The following is a 27044-nucleotide window of genomic DNA, read 5'->3' as shown; positions in this document are numbered from 1 at the left end:
AAACTAAGGAGGAGGCTACAATGCTTGATAAGAAATGTACTCATTATCTTGCCCATGTAATTGTAACCCCTCTGTACAGTATTTTCACAATAAAAAAATTTAAAAAAGAGTCTTATCTTTTCCAGTTAACTACCCAAAAAACTGCAAGTGGAAGTATGGCTCAAGTGGAAGAGTATTGCCTTGAGCAAAAAAGCTCAGGGACAAAGCTCAGAACCTGAGATCAAGCCCCAGGACCAGCAAAAACAAACAAACAAACAAAAAAAACCAATTAGAGCTACAAATACTACTGACAATTTACTGAGTACAGTAGTGATTGTTGACATAACTTAAGACTTTTAAAGCCTTTTTAGAAAAGTATAGTATATTCTCAAGGTAATTATCTATATTGAGAGATGCTTCTTTATCTTCAATGTTTCCTACTGTTTTTACTATGGGAATGGAGAAGAGAGTAGCTGATAAATTAAAACTGTTTTCAATTTTTATTATTGTGATTTAAAAAAATTGATATGCAATTCGTTTGTTATGGTTCTAGACATCTTTCTTATTTATTATTATTACTATTATTGTGTGTGTGTGTGTGTGTGTGTGTGTGTGTGTGTGTGTGTGCTTCCATGTTGAGGCTTGAACTAAGATGTCTGCATTCTCACTTCAGCTTTTTTCTCATTTGAGCCATACTATCATTTCTGACAATTCTGGTTAACTGGAGATGAGAGTCTCACAGACTTTTTTTTTTTTTTGCCTGAGCTATCTTCAAACTGTGGTCCTTAGCTCTCCATGTGCTTAGTAGCTAGGATAAAAGATATGAGCCACCAGCACCTAGGTCTAGATAACTTTAAAATGACATTTCCCTAAGAAATAGAAATCAACAGTCATTGCCTAATGTTCAGGTAGATAGCGCTTTTCCTGAGCTGTGAAACCATCAAGGGTTTGCAACTGTTTTAGAGTGATAAGGTTATTCTACAATGAACAACATCGGTTTCTTGAGAATGACAAATCAGCTTTCCTGATATCTGGCTTCCAGTTTGTTTTTTCCTAATTGATGACTTACTCCCTTTGCAATATTCATTTTTCTTTGCCATGTTTGTCTCTGAGGATTTTCCTCTGTTTCCTAAGAAAATGATTATGTTCAGCACTGCAACCAATGAGCAACAAGAAAAATACATTAAAGGGTTCTAATTTTTTTTCTCTAGGAAGAAATCACAGGATTAAGTTCATCAGCCATTATTGTTCAGACATCATCCTTATGGTTGGTTATGGTATCAAGGCTGGGAGCAAAAATAAGAAATTTTTCACTCTAGGAGAGAAGGGCAAATAATTTGAAAGCATAAACCTTAATGATGCTGAAAATGATTATTTGTGATCACATGAAAATAAAAAATGATCACTCTTACACACTGTAGGATGTTTCTGTTGACTTATCTTTAGCACAGAATCAAAACATAGAGATGAAGTGAGTGTGGCATCAGAACTGTACTCACAAACTGACATGGTGTCTTGAAACCCTTTTGAACAACTACTTCAGGAAAATAATAATAAAAAGAACTGTAGTGACTTGTGTGTCAGGGAAGTTTGATGTATTGTGAAACAGGATAGAGAGAAAGTACCCATGAGCTTTAAATCATGGTAACCTTCGGAGGCAGGGAGGAGGCCGAATCTGAGCAGTCTTCCCTGGGGGTAGAACCATTACTTGGATCCTCCGGCCCCAGTTATATGTGAGGGGAAGATTGAATGAAGCCATTCAAGGATGAGACTGAATACTGAAAAGGTTACACTTCTTTTTACAAGTCTATTCAAAGTTTATGGTCTTGTGCAGAGTATGCACTCTAATAAAATTATTATGTGCCTTTCTAATGGCAAGAGGGTCCTAAGAATGGTAAAAATCTGTTCCATAACTTGCAGCCGGTTTAAGATGAGACTCACAGGGTCTATCATGGATTAGTGGCCCACAGCGTCTTGTGAAAGAGAGTACCATTTGTTGTTCATGAAAAATATTTTTAAAGGATCACCAAAGGACCCTCCCCCCCAGTTTCTAACTCTAGAGAGAATCTGATTTCCATTGTTGTGTGTAAGCGTGAAAATGGAACTTTCTAGGTTCCTCTGAAAGAAGTGAGGGACACAACAGATATGCTACTCTTTTTTGAAAATTTCTTAAATATGAGTTGTTTTTTTACTTAATTCAGCAGAAAACAAATTTGTAGCTTTATTTCAAGACATATGTGTAAGAATGCTGTTTTCATTGTATAGCAATCTGTCACCACTTCTTATTCTGAAACAGCTTGCTCATGTTCCTTGCTCTATTGTCTTATGATTCCTGATTAATCACAAAAAGGCTTATCCATAGCCAGAATTCTAACATATCTATACATAGACATCCTTAAGTAATGAGTCACTCCTCCACAATTGAATTTAAAATATAATTGCATATATTCTATCATAGAGAAACCAAGAGGTTTTAAACAATCAAAAAGGACAAATAATGACATAGAATCAGCGATGAGACCTATGTGACATTCCTAGAACTTGAACTCAGGGCCTGGGCACAGTAGTCAGAGAGCTTTTGTGCTAAAGGCTAGCATTCTGCAACTTGAGCCACCATTCCACATGTGGCTTTTTTGGTGATTTACTGGAGGTAAGAATCTCACAATTTTTCATGCCTTGGCTGGCTTCAAACTGCAATCCTCAAGTAGCTAAGATTACAGGCATAAGCACAGGTGCCTGGCTGGTCTCAAAGATGTTTGCTGACATGGACAGATCCACTTGATTTTTTTTACCTACATTTGTATCACTCTTCAACTAAGTATCACCACTAAGGGCTGATTATTTCTAATGAAACAAGGGTGTAGTTCTTGCTATTTAAAAGCCTATAATACCATACAGTTGGTAGTTATATAAATAAGAAGCATAATTACTGTAGACAATTCTATGGAAAAGGAATAGCAAGTACTACCAGAAGAAGAAAATAATGCAGAACCCATACATTAGTAGACAGGCAAAGGCTGGGAGAGGAGAGAGATGTGAATGAATCTAGGTAACTGTAGGTTGATTGCATGTGACCAGAGGAGGATATGACAACAGATGTGATGGAGGTGGCAGAGACCACAGCAGAACACATCTTTAAGTCAACCCTGTGATACTGGTTGGGGAATCAACTGTACAGGTTTTAATCAGGGAGTAACATAATAGGATTTGTGTTTCAGACAAATCTTTTTATTTTCTGATTGGTATGTTGGTGAAGATTAGCAAAAGAACATGCAGGAAGGTGAGGTGGCTGAGATGGAGCAAAGGTAAAAGAGACTTTAGCTGCAGTGGGCAGGGTCATGGATAGTTTGTGGCATAGTTGAATAAGCTACACTTGGACCCAGAAGTGTCTTATCTAATAATGCATTAAGATGAAAAACATGAAAGTGCTCAAAACATTGGTGTGCTTTTGGGGCAGAAATGAAATATTTTACATCTAGCTGTGTTGAACTGTGTTATATATAAGAGAAAAGGCATTGCCATTTCTTTCTTTCTGTCATGTTAATGGAAAAGCTCGATTAGAGTTATTTTCTTTCTAAATGAATGCTTTGCCTTAGGAAAATCCATTAGAATGGAACAGATTTGCAAACAGTAAAACTAGGAGGAAAGATAATTCATTGCATTTATATTTGTATTACATATGTAGTATATAAATATATTTACTTATATATTTATATGGTATAAACTTATATTACATTTCTAGTATATAAATTCATTACATTTATATTTATATTACATTTATTTTAGTCTATACTTTGCTGTGATTGTGCCTGATTCACAAACTTCTTTTCTTCCCCAGCACACTTGAGGGGCAACCATTAACTCATTGTTATCATTGGCTTTTCTATGCTTATTAAAGTGAAGGGTCTTTATGGGATGTGTAGGATATTTCTGGTCACATTACTGATTGAAAATAATCCCTTATCATCTGAGCCATTATATGGTCCTTGAATAAAGTAGAGTCTCAGAAATATTAGAGTTAATAATACTTTTGAATTGTAGTCATATTGAATATTGAAGTATTCTTTTCTTTTATTTAATCTTTTCCTTGTTTTTTTTTGTTCTGTATTACCCCATCTAAACGAACCCCATGACTATCTCTAGGTATCTGCCTTCCATTTTATAGGATATTAAAATTATTTTGCAAAGACACATAGCTTAAAGCCAAGGTTCTAAGCCAGTGCTTATTTTTATTGCATTATTTAAAAGCCAATTTTTCTTCATAAATAAGTATTTTAAATAACTTATATACCAACAAAATTTAAAAGAAGTGACTTACAATAATAACTTCTGTCATGTTTTCCTGATAATCATCTTCTGTGTAAATGCAGAAGATAAATGCTTTCTTGTTTAAGGTGCTAAATGTATTGAATCTGCAGAGCAATGAGGGACGTGTCTTTTATTAACTGATCAACTGAAGTCTTTATTATTGAGTAAAGTATTTCATTAATCCAGAACCTGTCCAGTTGTAAACATTTCCAGAGAGGTCAATGGTAGAAAGAGAAAAATTAATATTTAAGATGATAAAAAAACAGTATAAATAACAAATATCTTAGAAGCTTTCTTAGAATTGAAACTCATTTAAGTTTGAGTTAAAATATGGTAGCATTCCTCTAAAGGTAAAAAAAAATATTGAGACCAGTTTTCCTTAATAAAGTTTCTGATGTGTGGCTTGATTTCTATATTCTCTGTGGGTTTGTACTCTGGGGCTACTCAGTGTTGTTAAGGGAGGAGAGTTATTTTCTATGGCTAAAGTCTGCAGAGTGACTAGTTATAATTCACATATTGATGTAGGATTGCCAAAGACATCTTTTCTCTTGCTCATCTGGCTCCTGACTTAAGGCTGGAGGGCGTTCAGTGCAAATGGCAGATGGATTTTATAGCTGAATCAGCTGCTTCCTTCTAGCCCTTTTATAGCTCAGTTTTCCTTATAGCAGCTCAAAGAAGCTGATGTGTTCTTTAGCCTTTGGAAAGAAGGTTTTACAGCAAAACCTATTGCTTCTCAGAATTTAACTTTTACTAAAGAAGCTTCTATGTGTGAATATATGTATGTAAGCATGTTTTATATGAAATGATTAGTTTTTGTGTCTAACACTCCTGAATCTACAGTTGCTTTGAAGCAGAAATTTAGCTTTATTGATTGAGATAGAACAGCGGTGGACACAAAATATATCATCAATAAATGTCACTTGAACCGAACTACCCAGTGCTGTGCTGAGTACCTCTCATATAAAACCCTTTTCCATACTCACTCTGATTTGCTAGTCATAATAAACTTCAGAAAATGATGATTATCCTCAATACCTGTTTCTGAGATGGTCTCTTAAACCTCTTCATACCTTTGGCCAAACAAGCATCACCTCCACCCTGTAACTCCTAATGTCTAACTCTCCTCCAGCTCCATTCTTGTCTACTGTGCTCTGTGCTCTAGTATGCCAAGAGATTTCTTTTAAAATGTTACATAGATCACATAATTTCTCAGATACTCTTCAATGACTTGTCATCATATTTACAATAAGTTGTTCCAAATACCATGTTTACAGTTAGAAAGGAGGTTTATTTTACAACCCAACATGCACATAGGTATGCATAAACACACATACAAACACACACACACACACAAACTCACATACACACACAACAAAGCAATATCTTCATACTCTATTTTTATTACATTCTACTTTTTCATTATGTGGAATATTTTACTTTTATAAGTGTACATTAATTGTATATACTAAGAGCTTTTATTGTGATACTTCCATACATGCATATAATGTACTTTAATATCATCTTTTACTCTTTATTATCCTTATTCTACCCCTCCTCTTCCATACTCCTGGTGGTCACTTTTAACTTCATGTTATTCCTCCAACTATATTTCACATATAAGAGAAAAACCCTTCCCCCATTTTCCTAACATATGGGAAAATGTAGTACCTGGCTTTGTTGGACTTATTTCGCTTGTCATGATGAATTCTCTTTTTACTTTTATTTGTTTATTTTTTTTACCAGTTCCAAGGCTTGAACTTAGAGCCTAAGCACTGTACATGAGCATTTTTTTGGGGGGGGGTCCAGTCGTGGCGCCTGAACTCTGGGCCTAGGTGCTGTCCCTCAGCTCAAGGCTAGTGCTCTGCCACTTGAGCCACAATGCCACTTCCAGCTTTTTTCTTTTTGCCTCATGCATGCAAAGCAAGTGCTCTACCACTGAGCCACCTTCTCAGCCCAGTACGTGAGCATTTTTAAAATTTATTTGTTTATTTTTCTTTTTTAAAATTTTATTTTATTGTAAAGATGCTGTACAGAGGGGTTACATTTACATGAGTAAGGTACATTTCTTGTTGAACATTGTTCCCTGCTCCATTGTTGTTCTCCCACTATCCCTGCCCTCCCCCTACTCCTCCCAACCACAAAGTTGTAAAGTTAATTTCTGACATAGTGTCTTGTGAGTATCATTGTTGCAATGGGTCATCTTTTATACTTCTTTCAGCATTTTATTTCCCTTCCCTTCCTCCAATCAGATAAATGCATATACAAGTGGAGGGTACCAGAATCAAAGATAGAGATTGCTGGGATAAACCAATGGAAAAAGAAAAATGAAATAAGAAGAAAGAACTAGATTCAGTACATTGGTGACTGGTGACATCAAGGTTGACAACTAAAAAAAAAAAAAAAGGACCTATATGGTCATATGTTCATAGCTCTTGAGATATTATGATTCTCTGTCAGGACTAACTTAGGCTTATACTAATTATTACAAATGAGGGAAATCATAGAGCCTATGTTTCTTTGTGTCTGGTTTACTTCACTTAATATGATTTTTTCATAGTCTTTCCATTTCCTTATGAAAGGGGCGATGTCATTCTTTCTGATGGAAGCATAAAATTCCATTGTGTATATATACCATATTTTCTTGATCCATTCATTCATCTACTGAGGGGCATCTGGGTTGGTTCCATATCTTAGCTATGGTAAATAATACTGCAATGAACATAGTTGTGCTGGTAGCTTTAGTGTGGCCTTGTTTGTGATCATTTGGATAAATGCCCAGAAGTGGGATTGGTGGAGTATAGGGGAGATCTATGTTTAGTCTTTTGAGGATCCTCCATACTGCCTTCCAAAATGGTTGAACCAGCTTACATTCCCACCAACAGTGTATTAGTGCTCCCTTTTGGCCACATCTTCACCAGCATCTGTTATTATTTGTTTTCTTGAAAATGGCCATTCTAACTGGGGTGACATGGAACCTCAATGTGGTTTTGATTTGCATTTCTTTTATGGCCAGCTGCACTGAGCATTTCTTCATGTGTCTATTGGCCATTCTTATTTCCTCTCCAGAGAAGTCTCTTTTAATTCTTTAGTCCACTTATTAATGGGGTGGCTGTTTCTCTGGAGATTTGTAATGTGGAGGGATGTATGTGAGCTTTTGTGTTCAAGATTAATGATCTACCACTTGAGCCACATTTTTCCACTTTCAGATTTTTGGTAGTTATTTGGAAATGAGAGTCTCATAGACTTTTCTGCCTGGTCTGGCTTCCAACCATGATCCTTTGATTTCAGTAGTCTGAGTAGGTAGGATTACAGACATGAGCCACTGGTGTCCTGCTGGTGTTTTTAAATTTATTTATTTATTTATTTTTCCCAAATAGGCTTCGAACTCATGCTCTCACACTTGCTTAGCTTCCTTGCTCAGCTGGCACTCTGACTTGAGCCTACCTTGCTTTGGTTGGTTATTTTGGAGATGGACTTTTGGGGAAATTTTCCACGCAGGCTAGCTTTGAACCACAGGCCTCTATCTCTCAACCTCCTGTGCAACTATGGTTGCGTTTTTTTTATTGCACTAATAAATGTTAGCATTAATGAACCAATTTGTTTTCATGATTGTATTTGAGAAAAGGTTTCTCTCCTTGATTTGATTTTGGTCTACTTTCCTGGCTATAAATTCTCAGAATCCCCTTTTCCACTCTTCTCCAGTGTACTGGCCTTCTTGTGTTTCTCTGATCATTCCAAGCAAGCTTCTCTATTGATATACTGTCTTACAGTTCTGCCTGAAACATTCTTCATTGTGTATGTCCACATGGCTAAGAGCCATGAAATGCTACTTTCTTAAGGAATTCTTCCACAACTGTCCTTTCTAGAATAACACTCTTACACTGTATTTAGCTTCTTAGTCTTATTTTTGTCTAAAATTTTACTTTTGGGCTTTATATATTCTCTTTCATTGTTAATTTCACCCACTAGAATTAAAAGTTCTACACAAACAGACATTGGTTCTTTGAGGAACTATTTTATTCCAAGTTCTTAAAATGTTGTTTGGTTCTTAATAATCATTAACCAATATTCGTTGAAAGAATAACTCCATATTTACAACTGAGCACACTAATGTTTATAGGTGCTAATGAATGTTACATGTTAGCTAATATTTGTGCATGCAAAGAGGGAATCTTTTTGCCTGTTTTAAGCATTATTTAAATAATGTCAAACAAAATAGTATTTTTCATCTTTTTTCTACCTTTTTATTAGTATATTTTATTAGTCAAATAGAAGGACAATATTTCCATATATGTCTATAATGCACTTTGATCAAATTAGCCTCCTCAAATATAATATTATATCTCTTCTTTTTACAAGCTGTAGTGAGTTTCATTATATTGTTTATAAACACACATACAATATACTTTAATCATATTTGTTCCTCCATCTTCCTCTTCTCTCCTCCTCTCCATAGCTATAAAGTTCTATAGTAATAAACATTCTTCTTCCAACTCATTTATTAAGTCTTAAAGGTATAAGTTGTACTTTTATTTTTCATCTGATTCCAAGATTTTAAAAATTTTTACTTGCCCTGTTATTTCTTCAATGACTTATTGGTCATTCAATAGTATATTGTTCAGTTTCTGTGTGTTTGAATATTTTCTCTAGTTTCTTTAATTGTTGATCTTAATTTTTATTCTGTTATAGTCTGATAAAACACAAGAAGTTATGTCAGTTTTCGTATATTTGTTAAATTTGTTTTATGCCCTAAAATCTGATCTGTTTTGAGAAAAGGTCTACCTGCTGCTGAGAAGAATGTGTATTCTGTGGTTGTTGGGTAGAATATTCTGTAAAAGTCTATTAGGTCCTTTGATTTATAATGACATTTATATATTAAATTTTATTTTCTTGTAAAGATTCTACACAGAGGGATTACAATTACATCAGTAAGCTAATGGATACCTTCCTTGTCAAGCATTGTTACCCCCTCCTTTGTTTATCTCCTACTATCCCTTCCCTTCCCACCTCCTACATTCCCCACCCCCCAACCTGACCAAAGAATGTCACTTAATTCTGATGTTTCCTTACTGGCTTTTTTTTTTTGTCTAGATGACCTATCTCATGATAGAAATTGGGATATTAATGTCACCTTGATTCCTGTTCATAGGGTATGAATTTAAAGCACAGTAATTGTTACTCATTCACGTTTGCATTAATTGAATTTCTGTATATTACATGCAGTGGTGGACACTGATGAGCAAAGACACAATCTTTGTTGTTGATTATATCCCCCACAGTAAAGTGAGAAGACAGACAATTAAGTACTCCAATTTAAAACTTATGAGGTAATGGAATCACAGTTCAGCAATGTAGGATAGATGAGGCTCGTTGGAGGCACTGATAGCTAAATGGAAGCATGAAGGATAAAGCAGGAATTATTTAAATGGGAAAAAAGGCAGAGAAAGAGTATATAATTAAATTTCAAGGTCAAGCAAAGGTTATGAACATTGTAAATCTTTAGGGGGTAACAGTGCAGAAAGGTGAGGGATTATTTGAAGCTGGTAAACAGGGGACTTGTTAAACAAGGGTTTCCTAAGCATTGTTATGGACTTGTTACTCTACGCCAGGGTGAGGGAAATCATTTTGAGTAACAACATTATCTAATCTGAACTTTCAAAAGGTTACTCTGACTGCAGTGTGAAGACAGAGAGCAGGCAAGGGGGTATATATGTAGTAACATAGATTAGAATTGATGGTGGCCTGAGAGTACCTAGAGAGGATAGAGATATTTAGAAGGTAACAGCCTATATGGATATAAGTAGTTAGATCTGAGGGTTAAGGTAAGTGAAATTCAAGGATGACTAATAATGTCTAGTAGTGTAAAATAAAGGATGAATAAAAGAATACCTATACTTGGGTACCACATTATTGCAGGTCCAAGTACTGGGTCTTTTAAATGATAGAACCACTGAAAAAGTAGTTTCCATGGAACAGTGAAGAGAATACCTATTTACAAGCCTTGACTAAACTTTCTGATGATGTAAGCTAATACATTTGTGGACCAACCTTAGAGAAAATTACAGAACAGAATGAAAATGTGAAGATCTGAATTTAACTCCCTGGTGAAACCATGGGAGCATGATTTAATTAATCTCTCTACTTACCCTCAGTTTACATTATAATTAATATGTATATCACCAGCTTTTAACTTTCTTCTGGTCCCTTAGTGTTCTGATAGCTCCAATCGCATCTATATTTTTATGTATAACCTTTTGTGATACAAAGCTTTTTACCTTGAAAGTTTTCCAAAAGACTTTTAAATTACCTGGTATGGTGTGGTAGAAAATTTAAAATTACTTTTCTCTTAAATGAACTGAAGGTTAGAATCCACAGGGCTCTGAATCCTATGTTCTTTCCATTGTTTCCCATCAAAAAATCCTTGTTCACCTTGCCTGTAGCCTGCCTTGCTTATGAGATACAAATTTCATGTTAATTTAATGAGATTCACAAATATTTTGTTCTGTTTTTGTTTGTTTTGTTTGGTGGTACTTGAGTTTTAACTTAGGACCTTACGTTCTGAATTGAACTTTTTTTGCTCACAGTTGGTGTTTGACCACTTGAGTCAAGCCTTTACTTAAACATGAGCCACCAGAGTCTATTCTATTCTTTAAAATGCCCAGAAATACAATATATATATATATATATATATATATATATATATTATATAATTAAAGACTAGGAGAAAACCAGTTTCTCTCCAATGAGTTCTCATGCATCTATACCAATAAAATATACTTAAGTAAATGACAAGATCTTCCTTTTATGCCTAATTGGTTAGAGCACTGGTCTTCATCCTGACTGTATATTATAATCACCTGGTGAATTTTTAAATATTCCAATGCCCAGACCACATCTCAAAACAATTAAATCAGGATCTCTGGTTTGATATGCAGCAAACGTTGATGCTGTTGAAGATTCTGGATGAATTTAGTGTTCAGACATGGGTAAGGACTCCCATGTTAGAGCAATTTGATAAATTTGATAAATTCATTCAAATGAACTCATAGGTGTCCTGTTTTTTCCAACCACATGGTGGCAGCATCACAATGCAGCAGACACCTCACGCTACAGGAGATAAACATGGAAATCTAATTCATGATACTAATTAATAGCATTTGAAGGTCTCTCTAGCTGGAAATAGCATTAGCTTCTTTATCTGCCATTCTATGTTGATGTATTTGTCTAATAAACATATTTATTTCAATAAGTTAACTTAGGAGGAACTATAAGCCATAGTTGGGTAACAAAAAAGCATAAAAATTCCTCCACGGAATTTTTTGTATTCAGATAGATCTGGGTTTACATATTGCCACCTCCACTTACATGAACTATGCTTCAATTGCTAATTTAGGAGACAATTGTTGTTACCAGGGCAAAATGAGATAATTGTGAAAGTTTAGCTTTGTAAAAGTGATACTAGGATTATGAAGATGATGAGAAAAAACAATCATACAATATCATCAATTGCACATGTCTTTAAAATTCTATGACACTGATTCTTCATGCAGTCTTTCCTGAGTGAGTCTCTTCTTTTCCTGTCTATATCCTGTCTCCCCATCTGCACTGGGATTATTTCACACACACACACACACACACACACACACACACACACACACAAATCCTGTTTCCCCATCTGCACTGGGGTTATTTCACACACACACACACACACACACACACACACAAATCCTGTTTCCCCATCTGCACTGGTGTTATTTCACACACACACACACACACACACACACACACCAGCTGAGATCTAAGGATTGGGGTTCAAAGCCAGGGGCAGGAAAGTCCCTGGGACTCTTATCGCCAATAAGCCACTCAGAAAACTGTAAGTAGCGCTCTCTAGCCTATACCTCTGGATCTTAGCATCTTGCAGTGCTGAGATTAATTACAAATGTGAGCCACTAACATCCAGCTCTCACACGCAGTCTTTAACACAGCTCAGACTTAGGTCAGCAAGGAAGCCTTTTGTTATAGGTGCCATCTGAGCTTCCCTAGCTCTCCTTTCCCATACTTCCAGAATGAAGATCATCATTTGCATTCCAGTCCTTTCAAAGGCCTCACTTCTAGAAACTCAATGCAAGACAAAAATTAACAAGATAAAATATGTGGCTCAAGTGGTAGAGTGCTAGTCATGAGCAAGAAAAGACAAGTAAGAGTGAGAGTTCTCACTTGAATCCTGAGTTGAAACTTCAGTAGGAACAAAAGTTAAAATATCAGTTTAGTTCCCAGAGATGTTTTTTTTAAAACTAAATAGAGTACTTTCAACTCATCAGACTTAAGAAAAAGCCCCACACAAATAAAACTATATATTTACTTAAAACCATGATCAAATAATAAATATAAAATTGATTATTATAAATACGTTGTATGGAAGTGGCTCTGTGGCTCAGGTGGTAGCGCATTAGCCTTAAGCTGAAGAGCTGAGGGATAGCACCCAGGCCCAGGCCCAGAGTTCAAGCCCCATGACCAACAAAAAAAATAAATAAGTGTACATTGTGACATGGCCTTCACTTTTAGTTTTTCAAGTAACTGGAGGGAATGAATCAAGTTGGGAAAGATGGAAAGAATGATGGAAGGGGTGAAAAAATGCATTGTACTCATAAATTGACTTGTAGAATTAAAACCCCTCTGTACAATTACTTGAAAATAATTTTTAAACCATTTTCTAAATAATCGTTCAGATTTGTTTGGCCACATTAGCTTCAAGCTGCAATTCTCAGATCTCAGCCTTCTGAATCACTAGGATTATAGGTGTAAGCCACAGGTGCCAAGCACCTATAACATTTCTTCCTTTTAAAAATTGTTTGGGGCTGGGAAGGTGGCTCAGTGGTAAAGCGCTTGCCTTGCATGTATGGGGCCCTGAGTTTGATTCCTCAGTACCACATAAGCAGAAAAAGCTGGAAGTGGCACTGTGGCTCAAGTGGTAGAGGGCTAGCCTTGAGCTGAAGAGCTGAGGAACAGCATCTAGGCCCAGAGTTCTGGCTACATGACCCCCCAAAAAAAATTCTTTTCTTTTTCCCTTACAAGTTTTTTTTTTCAAGTAACTTGTATTTGAGTCCAGAAGTTTTTCTGTTTTATCAGTCCTGCATTGATACGTTCTATCACATTTTTTTCTTTATTGGTTGTATTTCATCTGTAGAAGTTCTGGAGTTTTGAACAAATAGCTTTGATCTCTTTGTTTGATTTCTTATGTTCTTTGTTGTTGTCATGGTACCTTTATGTTATGTCTTTGTGTTTTCTTTACATTGACTGAGCTTTGTTAAAATGATTATTCTATTTTTTAAAAAATATTTATAGGTATTCATTTTTTGAGGGGTCAGCCAGTAAGTTACTGTTTCTTTGACAATGCTCTGCATCTTTTTTTCATTCTTCTTTTTTTAAATTAAATTTTATTACTTAGGTAATATATAGAGGGGTTTCAATTACATAACTAAGTTTATTTCATGCAATTGCTTCTAACACATTTATAAGATTATTTCTTTGTTGCTTTGTATGTCCTTCCCCCACAGTATAACCCCTGCTTTCACTGTATTTGATGTTGGTATAATTTGTGGAGGGGAAGGGGAAAACCAAATCATTTAACTAGGGATACAGGTGGACCCATTGCAACAATGAGATGTACAAGTCGTTATGTCGAAAACGAACTTTACAACTTTGAGGGGGGGAGGATGGGAAGGGATGGGAATGGGAAACAAAAGTGGAGGCTACAATGCTTGATAAGAAATGTACTCATTATCTTGCCCATGTAATTGTAACCCCTTTGTACAGTATTTGTACAATAAAAAAAGAAATAAGTATATAACTAAGGTAATGAGTACATTTCTCTTTTAAGAGAATTAACCCTTCCCTTATTTTATCCCATTTCTTCCCATCCCCCACAACATAGTGTCTAGTGAGTATCACTGTTTTTTCTTATTAAGTTTTTTTATTGTGAAAATACCGTACAGAGAGGTTACAATTACATGAGCAAGGTAACGAGTACATTTCCTATCAAGCATTGTTGCCTCCTCCTTTGTTTTTCCCCTACCGTCCCTGCCCTTCCATCTCCACGACTACACTCCCCCACGACTACATTCCCCCACCTCCCCCTGCCAAAGTTGTAAAGTTCATTTTTCAACATAGCATTTTGTGCATCTCATTGTTGCAATGGGTCCACCTTTATCCCTTTAAACAATTTGTTTTTTCCCTTCCCCTCCCCAAATTATACTAACATCAAATACAGTGAAAACAAGGGTTATACTGTGGGGGAGGGACATACAAAGCAACAAAACAATCACCTGACAAATATGTTAGAAACAATAGCAAGAAAGAAAAACCATTTGAGTCCTTACCTTGGGGTTCATTTCACTTATCATTTTATCTGACCTTTTATGCTTGTCTCACACATATACTAGTTATTGCAAATAAGGGAAACCATGGGACCTATGTAGTATCACTGTTGAATCAGGTTTTTTTGCCTTATGTTACAGTCTTTGTACTTGAAATATTAAAGACTTGATATAATATTTGGAGAAAAGAAAGACCCATTTGAGGAAATAAGAACACATTAGAAAGAGAAATAAAGAAAAATATAGAAGTACATATTATTTAGTACTATGTGAGAGTTATTCTATCTAAATACTTATTTTCCTAATCAGGAAGTAAAAACCTTAAGAATTTCTATTCATTAATTCATTGGAAATTGTAACTCATTGGAAAGATTATTCACTAGGCGTAGATTCAAAGAAATGTTAGATTTTTAAATTGCATATTTTCTTTTTTTTGGGTGGGGGGTCCGGTTGTGGAGCCTGAACTCTGGGCCTGGGCGCTGTCCCTCAGCTCTTCAGCTCAAGGCTAGCACTCTACCACTTGAGCCACAGCACCACTTCCAGCTTTTTTCTTTTTGCTTATGTGGTGTTGAGAAATCGAACCCAGGGCCTCATGTATGCAAGGCAAGCGCTCTACCACTGAGCCACCTTCCCAGCCCCAAATTGCATATTTTCTTATGTGGACTTGATGATTTAATTAATTTTCTTTTTTTGGGTCCAGTCGTAGGGCCTGAACTCTGGGCCTGGGCACTGTCCCTCAGCTCTTCAGCTCAAGTCTAGCACTCTACCACTTGAGCCACAGCACCACTTCCGGCTTTTTTTTTCTGCTCATGTGGTGCTAAGGAATCGAACCCAGGGCCTCATGCATGAAAGGCAAGCACTCTATCACTGAGCCACCTTCCCAGCCCGATTTAATTAATTTTTTGACTAAACATGACTTTATTGGTTAAAGCGTTTCAATTCACACTGCATTTTTTGGCAATAACCATCTACCAATGTAATGGCTCAAGAAGAAAAAATCAGTGTTATTCAGCATGACATGACAAACATGCTGTATCATTTACTTTGATCCAATTGCTGAATTAATAGTGAATGTACACACTGAAAGACAGGGCTATTTAAAGCTTTTATTGGCATCTTTAACGAGGCAGAAGAACAGAGAGATGCTTAATTGGGACAAAAGGAGCAGAAGAAACCCAACAACTTGATGGCTGTCATATGGTTCAGAACATGACTGGTATAGAAAAAAATGTCAATTCAAGGTTCAAAGATGGATAAAAGTAACAACTGTGCCTGGAAGATTCTCATATCTGGCTCTCATCTCCTTTGAGATTTGTGTGTACAGACTGCTGATGACTAAGATATTTTGACAGAAAGCATTTAAGAGTCTAAGCCTTGGCTGCATGTATGACAGTTGCCAGATAGAGTCTCACGTGTGCAATGACAGAAAATTGGAATGGAAATCAGAGTCAGAGGCTCAGAGTTGTCTTTAATGAAAATGTTTCACACACATTGAATTATCTAACTTAATATTTCTGCAACTCAGACGAATTCCTTCATTCTATTGTTTCCTGTAAGATACTATAAATGTTATGCCTAAATTTGTCGCTAATTAACTCTATGATTATGGAAAAATCACTTTTGCTCTCTAGGTTTCTATAATCTCATTTGCAAATTGGAAAAGGATGACATTACTTAAATGAGGCAGATGAAAAAAAGATTATTTTTATTACACATCTTTCTCTCTTTCTTTTTCTTCATTCCTTCCTTCTTTCCTTCCTTCCTTGCTATCTTGCTTTCGGCTATATTTGGGTGTGGAATCAGGACCTTGTGCTTACTAAGCAGGCACTCTACCACTTGAGCCACACCTCCAGTTCTTTTTAGCTTTAGTTAGCTTTCAAATAGGGTCTCATAATTTCTCCCCCATCCCTCACCCCCTGGAATGACCTTGGAACATGATCCTCCAGACTATGGCCTCCTGTGTAATTGGAATTATAGAGGCATACCACTATACCCAGCTTGTGTGTTAGGATGAGTCTCATTCACATCACACTTTGTCCAGGCTGGCCTTACTGTTTCATTTATAAGTTACTCTCTCTTTTAAAAACACAGGTCATTTCACTTCTATAAAAGTGCAATATTTTCCACTCCTGTATTTCTTCAACTATTTCCCTTCTTCCTCTTTCTCCTGCATTGTTTCTCCTCCCCATTTTCTCCTCCTCCTCATTCTATGTTAAAATAGAGTTGTTTTCTCTTGTCATTTGTTTAAGCCTTGTCGTTTGACAAGGGTCTACTTTGGTCCTTTTACCTTTCTATCTCCATGACTTTCATGCTTTCAGCCAACTGTTCTTGTTGGTGTTCATATGTACAGAAACCTCCAGTCAATAAGCATTTTTACAACTTCAGCTCACACTTAATTTTCAAATCAACATCTCTGCTCACATGGAGCATAGGTTCACTTATCCTACTTTGCTTACTGCATTCTTTACTTTTTAAAGTGGTTCTGCAAACAACATCTTCTGCCCAGGTACTCACTAAAAATCAGGCTGTTGCTGGGTGCTGGTAGATCTTGCTTGTAATCCTCACTATTCAGGAGGCTGACATGTTCAAGGCCAGCCATAACAGGAAAGTCCATGAGATTTTTATCTTCAATTAGCCAGAAAAAAGCTGGGAGAGGAGTTGCAGCTCAAGTGATAGAATGCTAGCCTTGAGAAAAATGCTCGGGAACAGCACCAGGGCTTGAGTTCAAACCCTAGGACTAGTACATAAGAAAAAAAAATCAGTGTGTCATTCTTCTTTCATTGCATGTGTTCAGTAAAAGACCAATTTATATCGATTTTACTTACTAAAATGTATAATTATTCTTGGATGTATATTTTTTGTTTATCCTTACTTTCCTTACTAAGGAATAACCTCAATAGTTTTCTACATCATACACAAGTTCCTCAGCTCACCTTTGTGCTAATCTTTCTTCAATTTAATTGTAGATTGGACCATCCTTTTTCCCATTGTCTTCCATTTATCAGCACTAACATCTACATTTCCAAAGTCTTTTTTTCCATGTCAGAGTACCTAAGTCTAGCCTGACTCATTTGCTTTTCTAGACACAACTTTTGTCATTTTGGTACATGTGCAATAAATATTGTACATATATCACTGTTTTGTAACAATGTTACTTCAGAAAGTTATGAGTTCCTTGAGATCATCAAATTAACCAATTTTGAAATATCAATTTCTCATATAGTCTGGCACATGAGGGTAGACAAGACCTTTATTAAATGAATTTAATAGACAAAGAAAGAAACTTGAATATCTATTAACTTATAGTGATCAGGTGCTTATTCATACATGTATATAATTGAAACAATTTTTAACATACATATAGTGTCATTGACATAAATATACTATGTATTAGGTTATTCTTTATGCCATCTATATATGGCTCAATTTCTTCAAAAGGTACAGCCATAGAAGTAAAATTCAAATCTCTAGAGATAAGATAATATTAATCATCAATATCTTGATAAATCTGAAGAAATAAAAGTCAGAAACTCTAAGAACTCTACATATATCATCTATTTCCTTTTATCTTTGTTCTTTTTTTTATTTTTGTTGGTTGTGGGCCTTGAACTTGGGGCCTGGGTGCTGTCCCTGAGCTCTTTTGCACAAGGCTATCACTTTGAGCCATAGCTCCACTTCTGGTTTCTGGTGGGTAATTGGAGATAAGAATCTCACAGACTCACCTCCCTGGGCTGGCTTTGAACTGTGATCCTCAGATCTTAGCCTCTTGAGAAGCTAGGAATATAGAAGTTAGCCAATAGCACATCTCTCTCTTTCTCTCTCTCTTTTTTTTGGGGGGGGGTCTGGTCGTGGGGCCTGAACTCTGGGCCTGGGCACTGCCCCTCAGCTCTTCAGCTCAAGGCTAGCGCTCTACCACTTGAGCCACAGCACCACTTCCGGATTTTTTCTTTTTGCTTATGTGGTGCTGAGGAATCGAACCCAGGGCCTCAGGCATGCAAGGCAAGCACTCTACCACTGAGCCACCTTCCCAGCCCTTTCTCTCTCTTTAGGGTGGTTCCTTCACAAAATAAAGTAGCTTTCCCATTTGTCAGTAGAGGAAAGAACATTCAAACACCAACCTTTGTTTAGCAGATGGAGGCAGAAAACTTTATGGTTCATCACATATCCTAATGATAACTACCCAAGTAGCTAAAGTGTGTGTGTGTTTGTGTATGTGTGGGTTTGTGGGTTTGTGTGTGTTTGTGTGTGTGAATATGTGATGCCGTTTATCTCATTGCAATTCTGGTCTATTACTCTTGTATATTGTCATACAGAAGATATATGTAAATGGATCCTGCCATTGTAGGTGACCTTTTATTTGCTCTGTTCAGAAAAGAAAGCAAAATCCAAACCTGAATATGTAGCTCATTGCAATGATTACTACAAACACAAGTGAGTTTAAAATGATTTGTTGGAAGGCAAACACTCGTACTCAGCACATTGCATTCCCTCTTTGTAGTGTGTGGTTGGAGTTTATGTGCTTTGTGCTTTATACATCAGCAACAGCTGTATGCTGAAGTTCCAAGGAAAATCTCAAAATAGCTTTGTTACGAGCTGAAAATGGCATTTATGAACTTTGGCAGAAACTTTACTCTTGAGCCATGTTCAACTTTGAAAATTGAATGGAAAAACTCACTGTGGGAGGAAGCCAGTCTCCGAGGATCCTATTGTTAGCGAAAGAGGTGCCAACTAAACACAGAGCTCCAGGCTCTGCAAGCATGCGCACTCACACTACAGGCGTCCTGGACACAGCCACGTGGCCAGCCGCCTAACCGCAGTTACTCATTGCCAGGAAGCAGCAGCAGAGCAAAATGGCACCTACGAACTGCACACCAGAGAATGTCTTTGCATTTTCTTTCTCAGATAGCAGCCTCAGAAAGACTTCATTTTATTCACTCACTCATTGAATCAGTTTTCCTATCACTTGGGTAATCCTTTATGATTTGAGATAGAAGCTTCTATCCCAGTCAGGATTCATGGTCAGGGCTTGATCTCCCAGGTATCTCACCTTGGTCATTGTTTGTGTGCTCTTACTACTGTTGGGGACAAGAAGGGACAGAGGTCTGCTTTTGCTTCATTGCTGACCACTGTTGCATTGACTGACATTGGAATAGCAATAGCTTTACGGAAAGCCTTTTACTCCTTTAGCCAAAATAGGTGCTGAGGAAATGTTTGGCCCAAGAATAGTTCTCTGACACTAATCATGCTAATGTGTCTTACCACATCTGGACAAAGTCTTTTGTTTTCATTTCCAGATGCTTCTACAGGATGTGGATGTGAGCTATCTCAGCATGCTATGGGGGTGGATATGATTGTCTGTTACTTGCAGGCTACTTGAGATTTTGAATCTTAAGAAAGGGCCTCTGTGGCTGATTGTGAGCCAAAGAACCTCTCCCAGACACCTAAAGGGGTGTGTGTGTGTGTGTGTGTGTGTCCCAAGCCTTTCTTACAAAGAACCTTTTCTGTGTATGCCAGTCCTGGGGCTTGAACTCACAGCCCATGTACTGTGTTTGAGCATTTGTGCTCAAAACTAGCGCTCTACCACTTGATCCATAGCTGACTTCCAGCTATTTTTGGTGCTTAATTGGAGGTAAGAGTTTCACAGACTTTCCTACCCAGGCTGGCTTTGAAGGGCATTCCTCAGATATCAGCCTCCTGAGGAGCTAGGATTCATAATCCTTTGGTTACTGGACAAAGAGCTGTTTTTGAAGGAACCACATCTTAATATGTCTGACTCACTCTTGGGGATGAATTCTTTTCATTTGTCCCTTGCTGGTGGAGTGCTGGACAAGGATGAAGTCTAGGCTCCCCTGTGCTGTGTTCCTAGACATTTTGTAGCTCCTCTATGCACTTGGTCCAGTAACAGTAGGTGTAGCTTCTTTGTCTTATCTTTACATGGTAATATGGCTTATTAATTTTTCTATGTCACTTGGCTTATATTAAGTGACATATATTGCACCTATGATAGATATTCTGAGTCAAAATACAAGGAGCAAGAGGCTAGGGAGTTAATTAGAGAACTTCTTTCCTGGAAGGCACGTAGATGCATGAAAAAAAAAAATCTGAGTTTCTTTGAAAGAAGAGCAATGCTCTCTGCCTGAGTACAACTGAGGACTCTATCACATCATTTCCCCGGCAAGGACGATCCCAGGGACCCTTCAGAGTACAAGATAGCCCTGTTCCATTGTCAACTAATAGCTTCTTTTGCCTGGACTACTGGGAGGGATATTCAAATCACTTAAATATAGAACACAGAGCTACACATATGCATTTTATGATGCATCAAGAAGAAAGACGAATCTAGATATTTCTTTATCTTGGGGATTAGCACTATGGTCTATGAAGAAAAATTGTAGACTTTTTTTTCTGAAAAGATTTAAAAATGGGACATGATCTTGCCCGCCTGGGAAGGTTTTAATGTTGCTCTCTTTGCTGGCCAGTGAACAGCAGGAACGGAACTGTAGGCCCTTGCTAACAAATAATGAGCCAGCCACCGTGGATTCTAAAGCAGAAGGTTCTAGAAAGCAAGCTTTTGGAATTTGGGTTCTGCTGTCTTACATGGTCAGTGAAAAGCACTGCAATTGAAGTAGATCTCCCAGAAGTCTGTGAGGGAACTTTAACTCATGAACTGTTTGTACTTACCCCATAATTTACATATTGTTGTGATTATACCTCAAGTCAATAACTAGAAATGTATTCATGTGCTTTGTGAAAGTTTCATTATGTTTTGGTTATAATTGAAAATGTATTATTTGTTCTTCTTCCGCAGCCTCCACCTCAGATATATGACAAACAGCTGGATGAAAGAGAACATACCATTGATGAGTGGAAAGGTGATTTTACTATATTAAAACATCTGCTCTTTGCTGTATTGAAATTCAGAATGCCAAATTATCCAATCCTCTCTACATCCTATACTCAGGATGCGGAAAGCATCCCCATGACTTTGTTCTGTAAACTAATTTACTAAAAGATGTTTTTAAATTTCTTGTGCTGGAGCTATACCTCAGTTCTATCGTCACAAGGGCAAGATTTGAAAAGATTGTTTCAAAGCTTGTGAAACTTCAAATAAGATATATTAATAGAATATTACATTGTACAACAATGAATAGGAATTAATGATTGATATTTTGAATGTAGTACTAAGCCAGGTGGCAATGTCTCATATGCTAAAATCTGAGGATTGTGGCTCAAAGCTAGCCTGGGCAGAAAGGTCTGTGAAACCCTTATTTCCAACTAACCAGCAAAAAGCTGGAAGTGGAGATGTGGTTCAAGTGGTAGAGTGACAGCTCTGAGTAAGAACATGAGGCCCTGAATTCAAGCCCCAGTAGCGACACACACATATACACCTCAAACTAATACTGTTTGTCAAAATGTTTGCCATGGTGAAAGGCTATAAACATTAAACAATGTGTATGAACATAAAACTATCATGTGAAACGTAAAATAACATTTGTGCTAACTTTATAAGCTAAATAAGTTACTACATGAATGACTTCACTAGGTTTATATGACTTGGAGGTTTTAATAAAAAGTATGTGTAACTATCAGGCTTTACATTAAAAACTTATCAATAAACATATTTATCTGTTTTTTTCAGAACTTCTCCAGCCTTATACTCCATCTTCAAAATTACACTTAGTTTGAAACAAAGCAGAAAAACAGGTTGAACTTGTAAAATATTGTTAAGCTACTCTTAAGTAACTACAGAGAAGAGTAAATGTAAGAAAATCAAATGCAGGTGTTGTCAGATGATCAGAAGAAAATAGGGAGGAATATGAAGAAATGATCTGAAGAAAGGAAACTTTGACCTACCTTAAAAATTAGTGAATATATGTTGGGGGGAAAATCACAAATATGTAAGGATATATAAAAGATAAAAAGTAAAGCCAGCAGTAGGAGTCAGCAACGTGGTTATAAAGAGAGTAAAGAGATTCCACTGTACATGTTGGTGAATCTTGTGCATGAATGAGCATATGCAAAAGAAGGTGAAGGAATAGCTAGATGTCAAGATGGTAGATGGAAAAGACTTGGTTTGGTTTAAATGAGAACAGGAAAGTATTCTTAGGGACAAGGTAAGTGGTAGGATATGGACATCACTGGAGGAGAACATAGAGTAAATTGGAGAATCAAATACCTTTATATTATATATTATTACAAAACAAGTATGAGTAGTGCCAAATAATTTTCAGTTAAAGAAGGAAAAAATAAATAGAACAGAAGACTTTCAAGTTTCACTCTAATAATGAGAAAGCCACAGATGGTTAAGAGTTTGAGAATGAACAAAATGTATTTTTAAATATATTTAGGTTTACAAATCCAAAATATAATCTGAAAGAAAAATGAAGGATGCAAGTTGTAGAATAGGTAATAATTTAAAATTATGAGGATACGTACCTCTTAAGCTGTGATTACAAAATAACAGTTGGTCTCCAAACTAGAAACAATGAAGTCTTTAACTGATAACACTATAACACTTCAGGAATTGCCACCACAAAATATTCGTAAAATGTTTATTCGAGTATATATGCATACATATATGTACATAGATGTGTGTATTTATATATGCATGCATATATATATATATTTATCAACCCCATTAAAATGTTGTCATTAACAAATTTTAATCTTTAATCTGGGTTAAGGATAAAATTTTAATATCATGGATAACTATTTCTTACAGAACTTATCTACAAGGAAGTCATGAATTCAGAAGAAAAGACTAAAAATGGCGTAGTAAAAGGACAACCTTCTCCTTCAGGTACTCACTCTCAGTGAATAACCAGTAAATACTTGTGTATTTTACAGGCCTTTTTATCAGGGGTGGCAAAGAATAACATAGCATTTGGACAATTTTTCTTTTTTTGGTCGGTTGTAGGGCTTGACCTCTGGGCTTGGGCGCTATCCCTGTGCTCTTCAGCTTAAGACGAGTGCTGTACCACTTGAGCCACAGTGCCACTTCCGGTTTCCTAATGGTTAATTGGAGATAAGAGTCTCAAGGACTCTTCTGCCCGGGTTGGCTTTGAACCGTGATCCTCAGATCTCAGCCTCTTGAGTAGCTAGGATTACAGGCGTGAGCCACTGGTGCCTGGCCATTTGGACAAATTTCATATGACTATTTTCCTAAGATTTCAATTTTGTTTTGATCTTTATTGAGGCATTCATTCAGATTATTGTGACTGATGACCTAACACAATAATTCTTTCTCTTTTTCTTTCTTTTCCTTTCCTTTTCTTTCTTTTCTTTCTCTCCCTTTTTCTCTTTTCTCTTTCCTCTCTCTTTCTCTTTTTTTACTTACTTTAAGAAAGCAGTAAGTCCTGAAGAACTTGAACTAGCTTTAAAGTAACTACTTCTCATTGAAACTACCATAATGCCTCTTGGGCTATGAGGTCGTTCATTTAGTCAAGTGAAATACATTCATCGAGCCTCAACTTTCTCCTTCATTCTCAACGTTAAAGAAACAATAGTTGAGGCATTTACTAAATTAGGCTCTACTTAAAGTCAGCTTGGATAACCTTTAATCCAACACAAATTTGTTCTTATAAATTTCTATCATTCACATATACATTTCTATAAGTAGAAATGTTTCATAAGATCAAAAGAATCCTCTTATGCTTATTAGTGCTTTGAGTTTTAGAAAATGTGGTTGTTTATTTTTAGCTTTGTTTATTTTAACTACATGCAGCCTCATGTGTATGGAATAACATCTGCAAATCACTGGAGTAGAGGAAAACTGATTTGGACCTACTTTCAATCTATAATATAGACATATGTTTTCAGAGAAAAGGGTGTAGACTGAGAGAATTACTCCTACTGATCTTCCTCTTAGAATATCTGATTTGCATCCGTAGCTACTGTCACACCCAAATGGACAGTTCAGTTATTGCATGCTTTTCTCACTATTGCACTTGAGGCTCTGTCCAGTTTATCCTGTCTCCTCAGGGAGGGTAAAGGCAATCTGATTTCCCTCCACCTGTCTCCACTACTCATTCATTCTAGCATCTAGATTGATAAAGTCTGTAGAAGCTGTTTCTAACTTATCTGTGTGCTCTACCCACTGCAGCTATATGAGCTCACAGACAGAATCCAATCATCTTAAGATGTCACTAGTCATGGCAGTATGACTAATTCTGAAAAATTTATCCTTGGACCAGATCATATTTTATCCAGTCATTAAGAAGCTAAGATGTCAGTTTCCACCCAAAAAGATATTCCAGTATCTCAGACCATGGCTGAATGAACTGCATGAGAATCTATGCTATTCACTTACATTTCAAGTTACCATTATTGTTTTCCATTCCACCTTGTTGCAAAAGACTTTTCCTATTTTCTCAAAGAATAGGGTCTTTCCTTCCTATGTTTTCTACTTTCCTTGTGTTTTAAATATTGAAGCTCATGCCTTATTACCTATTGGTTATACATTTGTTGAGAACAAAGGATGCAATCATCTTGATGTACCATTCAATGTCTTAGTAGTCTCTCTCAATAACAGTAGCTCTATAAATGCATGTTAGTTTGTAAATCACCACTCATTTCCTTTCTCAGCATGTTTCTAGGTGTTATTCCAAAGAAAGAATTTAATAGGATCATAGCTTTATTGCAGCGTGAAAATTAGTATGTTTCATATTATGAAGATACACATTTAATCACCCTGTTAATCTCTATTAAGATAAGTGGGTCAAGCAGCAAGTGTATGTTGCTGGCATTTAATCATCAAAATGTTTGCTGCTTTAAAGTGGAAATTTGATTCTTCTTTTTGTGGTTTTTAACATTTTTATTAGCATTAGTTAATTTTTCAAGATTTATTTTGACATGTTCTTGTGCATACAACATACCTTGATTAGAATTCCCCTCTTCATCTCTCTCCCTCATTCCTCTTCCCCTTTTCAAACCAGTCTCAGCAAGCTTGATTGTCCCATTTTCACACATGTCCAATAAGTATTTTTACTATATTCATCCTCCTTCACCCTCCTTCCTTGCACCAGCATGAAATTTTTTTGGAGGCCTATGTAGTTGAATGGTTAATGGCTAATTCTAAAATAAGTCACTCACCTTGTTCTTCCTAATTGTGGAAGCTAAGCTACATATTCCAACTACCTTTAATAAATAAGAAACCACTAAGTACTTAAACACATGCCTAAATTTCACCAATATAGTTAAAATGAATATCCATGGAACAATCATTGTAATTGTTTTTAGACCTTGGGCCTGAACTCCAGAAGTCCCATACGTCATTCCTGGCCACTCACTTCTATATGCCAAATGAAGAGACATTTTGAAGAACAGGGGAAAAAAAGATTTCTTACATGGAAGCCAATCAGAGGATAGCATTTCAGTACATCTTCCAAGCATTTTCAGGAATATTGACATTTGCCTTAGTTTTAAGTAGACAGGGACCTGGGGTAAGAATAAGAAGGTTATATAGATCATCTTAAATCACAAGTGGGTTACTTGTAATTGGTGACAGAGAGGTGGTCCTACAGTTTAGTTTCTCAGTGTTAGTCAGACAGAGTCCTGTGGGAATCATTGAAACCTGGCCTTCCTAGCCTTCAAGATGGCTGTTTGCTTCCTTTGGAGTAGTTTGAACTCTTGTCACAAAATAATAAGAAGGTGTTATTTATCTGAGGGCCAGTTTGCCTTTTGTCACAGATGCTTTCCAGTGGTTAATCCTGACCTTCCAGGAAGTGATTGCAAAGTGTCTGAAGGACAGGATGGCTCAGATAAAAGGGCACAGGTACAGTCTAGGGATCTGGGTGTCCAGCTTTTATCCTGCTTTTAATTAATTCACGGACCCAGCAAGAACATCTTTTAAGCCCTCTGCTACACACATTCAATCTTTCACTAGATGTTTTTGAAGGGAAAATATTTGACTTAATTTTGTTAAATGATGTGTGCACCATTTTCCTATGACGTATTTATCTGTGGTGCATTTGTTTGTGGCATGGAGGGATTATAGGATAACCCTGTGTCCCAGCCAACCCTTCTAGTCTATAAGAACAACTGGACATATCTTCCCCCAAGGGAAGTTATTGATCTCATTCATGTGGGGAGCCGGAAACCAGGCCGGGAAGATTTACAACATGCAAGTGGACAGAGGTTATTTTTTTATTATTTTTATTATTTTGACCTCTGGTGAGTTTATTGGTACACCACTCTCTGATTGTGCAGGGGTGTATATGCAGTAAACAGCTGTAAAGAAAAAAAACTCATTACTTAAAAACAAAACTTTTAAAAAGATACCTTTTTTACATTTTATTTGCCCCTTTTCCATGAATATTTTCATGGAATATTTTATTTTTTACATGACTCAGATAAAGCAGCTTTACAGTATAGATTCTCTTA

At 36.5% G+C, this 27044-nt stretch overlaps 1 protein-coding gene across 4 annotated transcripts in view; it reads left to right on the top strand.

Moving 5' to 3' along the window:
- Mapk10 (mitogen-activated protein kinase 10) overlaps positions 1–27044 on the top strand; it is a 313485-nt gene that overhangs the window by 274584 nt on the left and 11857 nt on the right. For all 4 annotated transcript variants that reach the window (XM_013020133.1, XM_013020136.1, XM_013020135.1 and 1 more), the window contains 2 exons: positions 21472–21535; positions 23386–23463. In XM_013020133.1, coding sequence (XP_012875587.1) covers positions 21472–21535; positions 23386–23463 — 142 coding nt within the window. The remainder of the gene's footprint in view (positions 1–21471; positions 21536–23385; positions 23464–27044) is intronic.

The sequence above is a fragment of the Dipodomys ordii genome, unplaced genomic scaffold (assembly GCF_000151885.1).
Source record: "Dipodomys ordii isolate 6190 unplaced genomic scaffold, Dord_2.0 Scaffold49, whole genome shotgun sequence".
Lineage (NCBI taxonomy): Eukaryota > Metazoa > Chordata > Mammalia > Rodentia > Heteromyidae > Dipodomys > Dipodomys ordii.
The sequence above is the reverse complement of the archived record's forward strand: the minus strand, read 5'-3'. Positions and strand labels throughout refer to the sequence as shown.